This window comes from Piliocolobus tephrosceles, chromosome 2 (genome assembly GCF_002776525.5).
Source record: "Piliocolobus tephrosceles isolate RC106 chromosome 2, ASM277652v3, whole genome shotgun sequence".
NCBI lineage: Eukaryota > Metazoa > Chordata > Mammalia > Primates > Cercopithecidae > Piliocolobus > Piliocolobus tephrosceles.
This window is the reverse complement of record NC_045435.1, coordinates 130,376,915-130,391,165: the sequence shown is the minus strand read 5'-3', so window position 1 is coordinate 130,391,165 and position 14,251 is coordinate 130,376,915. Positions and strand designations below refer to the sequence as shown.

Here is a 14,251-nt window from a genome sequence, read left to right as displayed (position 1 = left end):
TCTATTATTTTTCTCTTCCTTGTATGTATAACTCATTATGCATACTTAGTAAATGTCTGAGACCCTTCCTTATCTGTACACAGAAAGCTTCTTCATTTTTATAGACCCATAACAATGTACTGTCTGGATACACATTTAATCAAGTTACCATTAACGGACAGCATTTGTTCCAAAATTTTGCTATTACAAATCACACTAAAATGAGTAGCCTTTCACATTTGTTATTTCATACATAGCTAGAGCTTTAGGATAGACTTTCAGCATTCAGACTGTATAATTCTGCAATTTTAATAAGCGTTGCCAAATTGCCCTCTAAAAGGTTTATACAATTGTATACTCCTGCAAACGAGGTATAAGAGGTAAGGTGTTTTTTGTTTGGTTTTGGGTTGTTTTTTTTTTTTTTTTTTTTGAGACAGAGTCTCACTCTGTTATCCAGACTAGAAGGCACTGGCGTGATTTTTGGCTCACTGCAACCTCTGCCTCCTGGGTTCAAGAGATTCTCCTGCCTCAGCCTCTCAGAGTAGCTGGGATTACGGGTGCCCACTACCACACCCAGCTCCTTTTTATTTTTTATTTTTAGTAGAGACGGGGTTTCACCATGTTGGCCAGGCTGGTCTCGAACTCCTGACTTCAGGTGATCCGCCCGCCTTGGCCTCCCAAATTGCTGGGATTACAGGTATGAGCCACCACACATGGCCAGAGAAAAGGTTAAATTTAACATTTGTTTCCATCCATCCAAAGTTATTTTCAAAAATAATTCATTTGATAAGAATGTGGGGAAAAAATTTAGGAGTTACATTATAATTCATGTATTTCATATTTATAAAATCAAATTCCCCTCAGAAGTCTTGGGTCCTTGAGTAAATCTCACAGAAAGAGTGGTAGCAGAAGTGTAATAGATGCTATTTCCATTTACTCAGTTATTTAAATTGACATAAAACTTGATACAACTGAACAATTTAGCAGTTCATATCAAGAGACATAAAGCATTAATACTCTCTATTATGGACTAAATTGTACACCCTCAAAATTCATCTTCAAGCCTTAACCCTCAGTGTGACTATATTTGGAGATAGGGCCTTAAGGAGGTAATTAAGGTTAAATAGTAGGACTTTATGAGAATAAGAGACACCACAGAGGAAAACACAAGGAGAAAAGACCATGTGAAGACACAGTGAGAAGGTGGCCACCTGCAATCCAAGGAGAGAGGCATCTGGAGACACCAGACCTGCTGACACCTTATCTTGGACTTCCAGCCTTCAGATGGTGAGAAATTAAATTTCTGTTGTTTAAGACACCCAGTCTGAAGTATTTTGTTATAGCAGCCCTAGTACATTAACACACCCGTTAACCAAGTAGTAATACAACTCAGGGAATTTATCCTAAAGAACAAAAGTTATACTTTCAAGTATTACTACAGTTTCTTTATAAATAACCATGAGAAATTGGCAACAAACTAACTGCTGTATATAGAGGTTTCAGTCAATTATAGTACATACATCATGGAATTTTATCTAGCCATGAATTATTATTCATATGACTACTTCAGCCATAAGGAAAAGTGCATACAAAATAATGTTTCAATTTTTTAAAGCAGACCAATTAAGAAAGATAAGGCTCTGAGGCCGGGCGCAGTGGCTCACATCTGTAATCCCAGCACTTTGGGAGGCCAAGGCAGGCAGATCATTTAAGGTGAGGAGTTTGAGACCATCTGGCCAACATGGTGAAACCCTGTCTCTACAAAAATACAAAAATTAGCCAGGTGTGGTGGCAGGCGCAGCCAGCTACTTGGGAGGCTGAGGCACAAGAATGGCTTAAACCAGAAAGGTAGAGGTTGCAGTGAGCGAAGATTGCACCACTGCACTCCAGCCTGGGCGACGGAGCCAGACTCCACTTTGTAGATCTGGTTTGGGAGAGAACAAGATAAATTTGGAATATGTCTCAAAAAAAAAAAAAAAAAAAAAAAAAGAGTTCTGGAGATGGATGGTGACAATGGTTGATGTTTGCGACAACAATGCGAAATATACTTAATGCCCAAGAACTGTACACTTAAAAATGAAAATGGTTAAATAGTAAAGGTTTTATCATAATTTTAAAAAAGGATCACAAATTACATACACATAATTGTGGTTTTAACATAAAAAATTGTACCAAGATTGAAAAAAGACAAAACTAAAAACATTGGGTTTGGTCAATAGGACTATCTGCAGAAAATGTTTCTATTTTCTTTTACACCACTTAAGTAATATTTCAGTTGATAGTTTAACAACTTGTGTGCACTTGTGTGCATATAAAGAGAGATCTGGAATGATACACAAACCATTAACATTTCTCTGGAGAAGGGAAAGGAAATAGAAACTCACCTGCATGTCTGATTTCATTTGTATGTATGTTTTTAATTTCACAAAAGTATTTTAATATCCAACTCAAAATATATGAAAAAAAATCAAACCCTAAAAGATTACAGAGAAACGCAAACAATTCTATTTATATTCCTTTTTTTTTTTTTTTTGAGACGGAGTCTAGCTCTGTCACCCAGGCTGGAGTACAATGGCGCGATCTCAGCTCACTGCAACCTCTGCCTCCTGGGTTCAAGCGATTCTCCTGCCTCAGCCTCCCAAGTAGCTGGGATTACAGGTGCCTGCCACCACACCCAGCTAATTTTTGTATTTTTAGTAGAGACAGGGTTTCACCATGTTGGCCAGGCTGGTCTCAAACTCCTGACCTCAGGTGATCCACCTGCCTCGGCCTCCCCAAGTGCTGGGATTACAAGCGTGAGCCACTGCGCCTAGCCTATATTACTAATTGATAAGATAAACACAGAGAAAAAGACATATAATTTTACAAAAAATTTTTTTGAGCACAACGTTCTGAGTATATACTTTTAATGAAAGTAAGTCTAAGGTCAAAAAGTATTGTAGAAAAATTGCACATTTGTTCAGTGGTTTTGTTGTTGGAGTGGCAATGAAGTATTTTATTCTGGAACTGTTTTATGTGTGTTGTAAGACAGAATAAATATATATATATATATTGATATTATTAAGAGCCAGAGTTCTCACTTTGGGAGAAGGGAGACCTAAAAATGGAATACGAAAAAGCAAGGGAAATACCCTGCAACACTGGGCTAGAAATGGTAATAACAGGTAGGTAGAAAAAATATGTATCTACATATCCCATCTCTGTCCACTGAGAAAGCCTAGAAAGAATGACACTCCAATAGCACTGAGCATCCATATCTGGTTTGGGAAAAAAACAAGATAAACTTGGAATATGTTTTGGTGCCAAAAGTAGGGAAGTGCTCAAAGGATGACAAGTACATTTAACCAGCAGCCAGGTTGGCGGGGTCCCTACTAGCAGAACATGAGACAATTTGAGCATCAAAAAGAAAAATGAAGGTATGGATTATAACACGTCAAATTAAAAGAAAAAAAAAAAAGAATCCAAAGTGACACTAAAAACTTGAGTGTAAAAGGAAGTACTTCTTTTAACAAAAGAATGCCAAGTAAAACATGCATATGAAATAATTAGAAAACCTGCATTTGGCAATCACCAGCAAAATAAATCATTCAGCAGGAGTCATCAAGTGATGCTAAAATAACAGGATGAAATTTTATTGAAAAATAGGATATTTATATCCTCTCAAATTATCACCTTGTAGACCTTACTAAGAGGTAGAGAGGACTACCTTTCCAATGCAGGGAGATGGTAGACACCACCCGGACCAAGTGATCAAACTACAGCCAACAATAGGGCAAACTGGCATTGCGTGTCTCCTGATATGATGCAATGTAGTCTTCCTACCAAAAATATCTAACCTGGATCCTGTCACGAGAAAACAATCAGAAAAATCTAGAATATAGCACTAGTATATCAGACAACTGACCTGGGCTCTTCTAGAATAGCAATCATAAAAGTCTTTTTTTAAAAAGGCAGGAAAGGGGAGGAGGGAGAAGCAGAGAGCTGTACTGTACTAAATTAAAAGATGTGACAACTAAATGCAATGTATGATCCCTGATTGGATCCTGGGGCAGCACAGCATATAGAGTATTTGGGGGAAATCTGAATATGGACTGTAGCTTAAATAACACTAATTTATCAACACTGATTATTAAGGGTTTCACATATACACACTTTTTCAAGAGTTTGAGGAAATAAACAAATAACATTACCTTTGATGGGTTAATTACAATATTTCTAGCTGAGCCATGTTCATCTCCAGTGAAGGCTGGCTGATTATTGAAGCCTTGCTTTACATTCACAGCAGTAAGTTCATCCTGTTCAAGAGAAGGTATTGATTAAGCAAAAGGATGTAAAAGCTTCATCATAATCCAACATACTGCACCCTAAGTAATGGCTAAATTTGTTATACTCTGTAGAGGAGAATTCTTGAAAGGACAACAATCAAAGAAGGCAGAAATTGAAGTTTAAACACCAATACATAAATGTGTAGAGGGATGAAGCAAATGTGGTAAATGTTAACTGTTGACTCTAGGTGCTGAGTATATGGGTCTTCATTATACTATCTTTTTTTTTTCTTTTGGAGATGGAGTCTCACTCTGTCACCCAGGCTGGAGTGCAGTGGTGCACTCTCAGCTCACTGCAATCTCCACCTCCCTGGTTCAAGTCATTCTCCTGCCTCAGCCTCCCAAGTAGCTGGTATTACATACAGGCACCCGCCACGACAGCAGGCTAATTTTTGTATTTTTAGTAGAGATGGGGTTTCACCATTTTGTCCAGGCTGGCCTCAAACTCCTGACCTCAAGTGATTCTCTGGCCTCAGCCTCCCAAAGTGCTGGGATTACAGGTGTAAGCCACTGCACCTGGCCCATTATACTATTCTTTTAACTTTCCTATAAGTTTAGATTTTTTTTTTTAACTTACAAGTTAGAAAAAGAAAAAAAAAATGAGCAAAAATCTCACAGAAATATAAAACGATAGGATTTTTTTAAGAATTGTTTCCAGGCCGGGTGCGGTGGCTCACGCCTGTAATCCCAGCACTTTGGGAGTCCGAGGCAGGTGGATCACCTGAGGTTAGGAGTTCAAGACCAGCCTGGCCAACATGATGAGACCCCATCTCTACTAAAAACACAAAAATTAGCTGGGCGTGGTGTCAGATGCCTGTGATCCCAGCTACTCTGCAGGCTGAGGCAGGAAAATCGCTACAACCTCGGTGGTGGAGGTTGAAGTGAGCCGCGATCGCGCCACTGCACTCCAGCCTGGGCAACACAGTGAGACTCCAGCTCAAAAAAAAGAAAAAAAAATTGTTTCCAGAGAGCCCAGTTTGACTCTCCATTCATGGCCAACCCCTATGCACACACCTGTTTTATGTTTAAGAAAGCTGGTTCACCAACTTACCCAAGACATATGGTGAATTAAAGACAGAAGCAAAGGGTTCCTAGGCACATGCCCTATGACCACAGTCACACAACATCCCAACCCACAACTGAAGGGAAGTTTAGAGCTGTAATGTTTTCTCACGCATTTTGGCCCACTTGATCTTTACCAACTCCAATTCCAAAGGAGACAGTAGGCATGTATCTTCATGCCCATTGTACAGATTGTACAGATGAGAAAAGTATGCCTCACTAAGCTAGTGCAGCAACTGGACAAAGCCAGCACGGAAATACTATCTTCTAAATCCTAGACTAGGAAGAGAAATTTCCATGACACCATGCCACCAAAGAACAAATGCCACATGAAAATGTGGTCTAAAAATATGTGGCTACAACTCCTACTCTCCTTAAAAAGATCTCCTACTGGATAGATATAAGAACACTTTTCCAAGGTCACAACACATCAAAAATAACCCAAGCCTCTCAAAAAAAAAGCCTTCTTGCCCTTACCCAGATTATCACTGAGTTACGGAACTAAATCAGAATTCCTAAAATACAAACTTGAAAGAATAAGAGGGAGAGGTTTGAGTAAATGAAGCTACCTCCTGCTCCCCTCACTCCAAGCCAAGAAATAATCCTAGTAACAGTTGAGAGTAATGGTAGCCACGGCACAAGAATAAGATACACTTATTCCTTTAAGTAACTGCTGCATGCGTAAAATGAAAAACAGCAATTGATCAAAATCACTGTTACGATTAATCAAGAAGCTTAGAACAAAATAGTTTATGACATTTAAGCACCTGACCAAACTCTAAAAAGGTCACCTTGGCTGAGAACAGAGGTCTCCTGGAGACATGCCATGTAACTTTACTTAATTATGTGTGCTCTTACTAACGCCTTGGCGGGCCACTGTTTTGGCGAGTTTTCAAAAGACCCCTCAATAGGAAATTTCACTCTATGGTAATCACAAGTCTCCTCCAAGCACAGAAGGTCACTGAAATCGTGATCCACACAGAATATGAGTTATATGTACATTATCAGAAGATTATCTCCAAACTGCTCCCACATTTTCAAATAAACTATGTGAAAATATAGAGCAAAACTACATAATGCATATTTTAAGTCAGAAAGATTTCAGTCAACTTAAAACAAATGTGCTACCGAAATTTCAGTAGTTTCTGAGTCTAAGAAAGTAGGAGTACCAGCAGTGAGCTCAGGGGGAAAGTAGGAAGAGAAAACTGAATATTTATCGTTGATTTACCATCAGAGTATTATAAGAAACATTGAGTAACAGCATATGCTTTTACTAAAAATACATTCTGGCCTAATCAAGAAGAATGTGTGAGATTTTCAGAACCAGATAGTTTAGTATTGCTTCACTTTTTAGTTTATACTAACACCAGATCAGGTAGCTGCTCATTGTGTCCAACTGCTAATCGCTGGGACGAAGAGACATGCCCACTCCTGAGTGTGTGCGCAAACTCAGAACCCCCAGAAGGAAAAGAACATGGAACTATGGATACATATCTGTCATCTACCTCAGATTTTCCTCAAACTAGGAGCCACACGGATATTATTGGGAGCCTTGAGTTCTGAGAAATTTAAACTTTGCATCCTAAATTTCACAAAAATACATGTAGTTTGACCACTTCTCATTACCACCATGCATCATCTCATGCTTAGGCAATGCAATGGCTCCTAACTGGTCTCCTAGCCTCTCCCCTTTCCCCCTGAAGGCCACTTTGAACACAGCAGCCATAGGGAGCTTTTTAAAACTCAAGTGAGACCATAGCCTGCAATAATGTTCCATTTTACTCAAAGTACAAGCAAAGGCCCTACGATATCCTAAAAGTTCCTGTGTGATCTTAACCCTGTTACTTTTCTGGCCTAATCCCTAACGACACTCCCCTTCACTAACACTGTCTGGTCTCCTTGCAATTCCTCAAACATACCAGTGCAGCATTCTCTAATCAGGGATTTTGCACTGTCTGTTCCCCCTGCCTAGACTGCTCTTTTTCCTGGTATCCACATGGTCAACGACCTGACCACCTTAACTTTTTGCTCAAATTTCACATTCTCAATGAGAAATGTGATGACCCTATTTAGACTGGAACTGTCCACCCATTCCCTTTACCTCCCAGCATTCCTGATCCTTCAGCAATCCATAGCATTTATCACCTAAAACACACTATAATTTAGAATGTGTATTGGCTGTCTCCTCGATGAGAAGAAAAGGTGCGTAAAACTGGGGATCTTTATTTTGTTGACAAACACAGGCCAAGCACAGAGTGCACAGATGCAGTGCCTGGCAAATAGCACACATTGCAGGTGTTCAAAAAATATTTGTTCAAAGAATAAATAAATGAACGACATCCTATTCTGAACAATTAACATAAGCATATTCTGAGTCACCACCTTATGAATTTGGAGTTGTAATTTCATTTGTGTTTCTAACTAGCACCGCTTTGTCACCCAGAGTAAGGGCACTCATCCCATCAAACCCCACACACCATCCTGAAAACAAACATTTTATAACATCGATTTCCCTAGTGTGAAATGAAATTCATAAGTAACTTACCTATACCAATATTTTTTAATTCAGTATAATGCTCTCATTCTAAAATTTTTTAAAAAGAAAGTAAGTTAAAATAGGTACTTCAACAGGAAACGCTCAGGCACACTACACTGGACTCTCACAACTGAAAGTGTGGTCCCTGGCCCTGGGGCACTGGCATTACCTGCAAGCCTGTTAGAAAGGCAGAATCTCACCCCTCCCCCCGAGTCACAATCAGCCTTTTAACAAATTCCCACATGATTCATGGACACATTAGACTTTGAAGAAGCAGGGCCCTAGAAGGCTGAGAATTGCTTGAACCCGGGAGGCGGAGGTTGCAGTGTGCAGAGATCGTGCCACTGCACTCCAGCCTGGGCAACAGAGCGAGACTCTGTCTCAAAAAAATACAAAAGAAATTGTTAAATGTTTGTTCCTATTCCTAGCATTAGGATAACACAGTAACTACAAAATGCAAACTGATACAAGTGTGCTGTATTGCCATTTCAAATGATCAGGAAGAGCATAACATGAATTTTTTGAAACTGTGAAACACTTTTGCTATAGTTTCAAACTAACAAAATAGTCTCCCAACATATTAAGACACAACAGTTACATTCCTCAGAAACTCAATGTATATTAAATGTATATTAAAATCATACAAAAAATACTTTGAGATCATACGTAAAACAGATTCCCATCTGAGATGGGTAAAAACAGTTGAAGGTTTCAGTGACACATCTGAAAGTGCAGGGGACACAGGACAATTCTTCATGGAACCCACCCATCTGCACCCTGAGGACAACTCCACCCACTCAATGGTAGCAGCCAACTAACTCCTCTCCCCGCACCCAGATTTCCACAGTACTTCCAGTGAGAGCCACAGACCCACCAGAAGGATAGCTTTTATCTTTTAGGGCCCTATTCTGAAAAGGGGGTTTCACAGGCTCTGGGTTTAAGAAACACTGAGCTCCACACTGAAGTGTCAGTCAAAATCTTGCTCGTGCTGCAACAATGGGGATGCTCTAATTCCAACTCACTAGGCCATCCTCTGGTTCGCATCTGTGGTTCCAGGCGGATACACGCTGGCACCATGGACTGACTCATGGAGATGCAGACACGAGTGGGGAGAATACTGTGGGTAAGAGCCCAAAGTCTGCAATCAGACAGCTCGAATTTAAACCCCCCACTACATTTAAGAGGGACACTAAGCAAGCTGTGGGACCACTGCTGTGCTTCCATTTCCCCAATTGTAAAACGAGGACAGTAATAGTTTCTACCACGTTATCTGCATAACCCAGTTTAAAAAAAAGCCCGGAGAGAAACTAATGTGGCCAAGGTTACACAGTAGTGAACGATTCCAAAAAGTCCATGCTCCCAACCATCAAACCATATAAAAATGGCTGGCAGGTAGCATTGCTGCTATTGTTTGTATCATATTTTTGGTTCCAGAAAGTGATAACCTGAAGCTCCAGTCAGCAGAGATACAAAAAGCCTTCTTGGGAAATTAAAAAGACGTTTCCCTTAAAGCAGTGACTCTCAAACTTTTACATCCATCAGAATCCTCTGAAGAACTCCCAAAAGCACAGCTGCTGGCACCACCCACAGAGTTCCCACTTCAGTAGGTCAGGAGTGATGCCTGAGAATCTGTATTTCTAACAAGTTCCCAGGTGATGCTGATACAGAGACTATGCTAACATGAAGACTTGAGGTTTCTGCCTCTCTATAAAACCAGGGTTTCCATGCCCAGTGCCAGTACAGGTCTCAACACCAGAAAGAAAATGGACGTCCCATCTTGGCTCAAGAGCAGGAGATCTCAAGAAGAAAAGTCCATTCAGAATTCTCTACTACACCCTCTTCCCTCACTCTAAAGACACAAACGCAAAGAAAGCTACACACACACAGATCCAGGAAGGAACCAAGTAAATAAAGTTTTCACTTCACTCCTTTCACTTCCTATAGAACATTAGGGCCACAGAGCCAAAAAAAACAGCTGTCACGTCTGTGAGGTTTATTAGTACAAAACTTCAGGTCAGGGACCTAGAGAAACTACATGAGAGGAGGTAAAAATCCAGAGCATCACAACCAAACAAAGCACCCTGATGGTCTATTTCCTAAAGTTTCTGAGAAGAGTTAACATTAATGACAAAAATCCAAAAGATAAGAATAAGATTCAAATTCCAGAGTATTAACTATTGTTGCTTAGACATTATTTCTCAAACTCCAGTAATGCACCAACAGACCCCTTTTAGAGGAGAACCACTTTCTCTAACCTGAGGGAGTCCACAGACCCCAAGTTTGGGAAACTGGGCTGGGACATGGATACTTAATGGTATTAGGCAGCATTAAGAGATTCCAAACAAGAAGTAATGTGCATTACCTGAACTCAAATAACAAACTTTTATGACACTGCTCTGAAGGCTTTTGTCAAGTCTAATCAGGCAAAAATTGAAAGAGGAGAGTCCAAATTTTGGAACAGCATGCCTCTAAAACCCCCAAGCCAGAATCTGTAAGGGACACAAATAGCTTCCTCTTGTACTAGCCCCGAACCTCTTCAAAGATGTCTGGAAATAATGGAGGGTAGCAGTCACCAAAATTCTTACAATGCCTTTCCTTACAGAGATTTAAGCTTGTTCAACTCTATCTGGCCAACAATTCTTATAACAGAACTTCCAGCAGCTACTTTGCCCAGCTGTAAAGGTGAGGCAACTAAGATCCCAAAAACGTGAGGCACACACAACAGATACTCAAGATCTTGTTCCCAGGGTTGTGCTCTGGGAACCAGATCAACAACACTGCACCTTTTAAAAAGACTCTTATTAAAGGTTGAATATCTTCCCATTGTACAACATGGAGAGTAAAAGAAAAAATAAAGCACTTTTAATAACTGTTGGGAAACAGAGGAGACCATGAATCCAGACATACTTTTAAATATGTTTAACATTAACAGCATCTAGGGCAAAGTAGTTGTACACGCACGTCCAAGACCAAGTATTAACTAAACCAAGAGACAATGCCAGCTGAGAATGTGAATTTACAGTCCTCACCAAGCGGCCCAGAGTAGCAATGCACCAAACCACTGTGCACATGGATTTCAACAGGTTTACAACAAAGTAATCCAAACACAGAGAAAGAAGAACGCTCACACCTCTTGTCATCGGTTTCAACTAAAATAACAAGCTTTATTCTAGGGAGACAGGCACACAGAGAGAAACAGAAACCAAAGTCCAGAAAATAGTCCATGCTAATATGAAAAGGCCTGTGTTAACCCTGTATTTTTGTATTCTACACTGATAGAAAAATCAGACCTTCAGCCAGGCGCAGTGGCTCACGCCTGTAATCCCAGCACTTTGGGAGGCCGAGGCAGGCAGATCAGGAGGTCAGGAGACTGAGACCATCCTGGCCAATACGGTGAAACCCCGTCTCTACTAAAAATACAAAAAATTAGCCAGGTGTGGTGGCAGCCGCCTGTAGTCCCAGCTACTCGGGAGGCAGGAGACTCGCTTAAATCCGAGAGGCAGAGGTTGCAGTGAGCCGAGATCACGTCACTGCACTCTAGCCTGGGCAACAGAGTGAAACTCCATCTCAAAAAAAAAAAAAAATCAGACCTTCGATACTTTGGGTAATCTCCAAATGCATCCATAAATCTCATGCATTTACCTTGAACTTCACAGAAAGATCTTATTTTTTGGATCACTTTCAAAACAATCTTTTAATTTCAATGAAATGTTTCACTGGGAAAGTGAAAACATTTTGATGCTAGTTTGGGAATTTTTTTAAGCTCTTTCTCACTCAAGAAAAAAATAAGCTCAGTTTAAACAATTATCAATGGCCATCTCAAAGTCAGATAATGCACACAAATACATATTACAGACACTCACAATCTCCTGAGCGTCACCATCTATCGCACAGAACATGCGCAGGAACTCCCAATTTTCTCAGTCCCCTAGTCACATCTAACCAGTTCCATGACAGTTCAATGAATTGTACAGAAATGTCCACCAGGGATGAGAATGCCACAGAAGTAGCAAAATATCCCTCTATGCACTAGTCAGGAAGGCTGGGTTAGCTCAAGTCTTACTCAAAACAAACAAAAAACTTTTCATGGTTTCATAGCTATATTTCCTAGCCTTGTCCACCTCTCCCCCAAAAGAACATTCTCTCAGATTCCGAAGATGTCTGTAAACCCCAGTTTGGGAAACTGGGCTATGATAATCCCCATCACAGATACATTTAATTGTTACTAGGCAACAACTACAGTTAGCAGATATAAAAGACTCAGAAGATAAGGGAAGAATCTTTTACTCCTTATACCTCATCATTAACCAAACCTATCCATACTTCTCTCAAAACATATCTCCCCTTTATTCCTTCCTTTAAAATACCACAGCCCCCCTCCCACCCTCCCCTACCCCCCACCCCACCCCCACCAACTGAGGCAGCTGTTACAACAGGATTCAACTACTGCTCCACACACATTTCACTCCTGTCCAGCATGCCTACTGGCCCTGGATGAATCTTCCTGAAACAGTTTTCTATTCTGCACTCCCCTATCCAAAAGCATCAGAAGGCTTTCTGCTCTTTTCCCCGAGAAGGGAAAAAGCAGCATCTAGCATAACTATCTACAAACCCTCAATAATATCTCTGGTCTTCTCCCCACTTTCTCTGGCCCCAAATCAAAACACAGTCACCTAGGACTGGCACTCAAAGCCTTAAAGAATCAAGCCCAGCATTCCAGTCTTGCTTCCATTCTAAGTGTGCGAGTCACATGGATCTGTGTTTGAATACATAGCCTTACCTACGATTGAGACTAAGGTAACTGATCTCTGTACCTTGGTGGCTTTGTTTGAAAGGAGACAGGAATAACTCACAGGACTGAGGTTACATAAGATTAAATGTGCAGTTTAGCACAGTGGCTGGTCCATTATTAAATGCCCTATAAATGGTGGCTATTGTTATTATAGCTGTTTTCTATTTTTATATTTTAACTTTCGTTTAATCTACTTTATTATATGCCACCCCACATACACTGTCTTTTCAACCTCTAAGCCTTACACCTTGTCATTCCCACCCCCTGAAGTATATTATTATGAAATATTTTATATTTTTCAAGCCACAACTCAGCGCTGACTCCCCGTCCTTCATTAGATTAACAAATAATTATGCATACAGACTCTGCTAAGTACAGGGGATTCCACAGTGAGCGAATTCCAAGTGTTATAAATACCCCAAAGTGCCTGCTCAGAAAGCACATAATAGTGGCTTAAACCAGTCTGGGGAGTTAGACAAGAGTGCTCTGAAAAAGTGGCCTTTGACCTGAGCTCTGACTGCAAAGTAGGAGTTAAACTTCAAGAGGATAGCCTCTTACAGTAGTAAAGTTCTGATATTTTGCACGAAATGATAAGATATTAACACTAAGGAGATCATGAATAGTTGGGGTATAGATTGTAATTCCTAGAGCAACCACTCCGAAAAACAACACAAGTATAACTAAAATGCAATTGGTAAACAAAAGTTATTTTTAAAATACTTTAATAATCCAAAAAAAAAAAAAAAGCTGGGGACACAGAAAACAAATAGTAAAATGGTAGACCCAACGCCAACCATATCAATAAGCACACTAAATGCTAATTAAATATTCACGGACTAAGACTTCAATGGACTCTAGACTCCAAGACTAGAAGATTGGAATTGTCAGAATGGGTAAAAAAGTAGAGCCCAACTACAGGCTATACTTTAAATATAAAGACATACTTTAAATATAGAGACAGATAAGTTGATAGTAAATGGATGGAAAAGATATATACCATGCAAACAATAAACATAAAAGAGTTGAAGTAGTTGTATTGACATCAGATATAGTAGACTTCAAGACAAAAAGTATTATCAGAGATAAAGAGGGGCAAGTCATAATGATAAAAAGGTCAATTCATCAGGAAGGCATAACAATCATTGGTGTATGTGTGCCTGACAAGACGAAAGACAGAGGATGGGCATGGATAAAGTCTGCAGGGTTGGGAAAATTAAAGAAAAAATGCTGTCATAGCAGTAGCATGAAGTGGAATGCAGCTGTAAAAGATAAGAATGAAGCAGTACAGGTTGGGGGAGAGAATATGCAGGGTCTGTGAACCAAATAAAGAACTTCTGTCTTCATCATAAGAACAGTAAAGGTTTTAAGCAAGAAGGTGACATCAGGCTGGGCATGGTGGCTCATGCCTATAATCCTAGTACGTTGGGAGGCTGAGGGAGGAGGACTGCTTGAGACCAGGAGTTTCAGAATAACTGGGCCAATATAGTGAGACCCTGTCGGAAGGAAGGAAGGAAGGAAGGAAGGAAGGAAGGAAGGAAGGAAGGAAGGAAGGAAGGA

The 14,251-nt window shown here is 40.1% G+C and overlaps 1 protein-coding gene across 1 annotated transcript in view; it reads right to left on the bottom strand.

Moving 5' to 3' along the window:
• MED12L (mediator complex subunit 12L) overlaps window positions 1-14,251 on the bottom strand; it is a 345,920-nt gene that overhangs the window by 310,946 nt on the left and 20,723 nt on the right. The window contains exon 3 of the mRNA XM_023232117.2: window positions 4,170-4,274. Coding sequence (XP_023087885.1) covers window positions 4,170-4,274 — 105 coding nt within the window. The remainder of the gene's footprint in view (window positions 1-4,169; window positions 4,275-14,251) is intronic.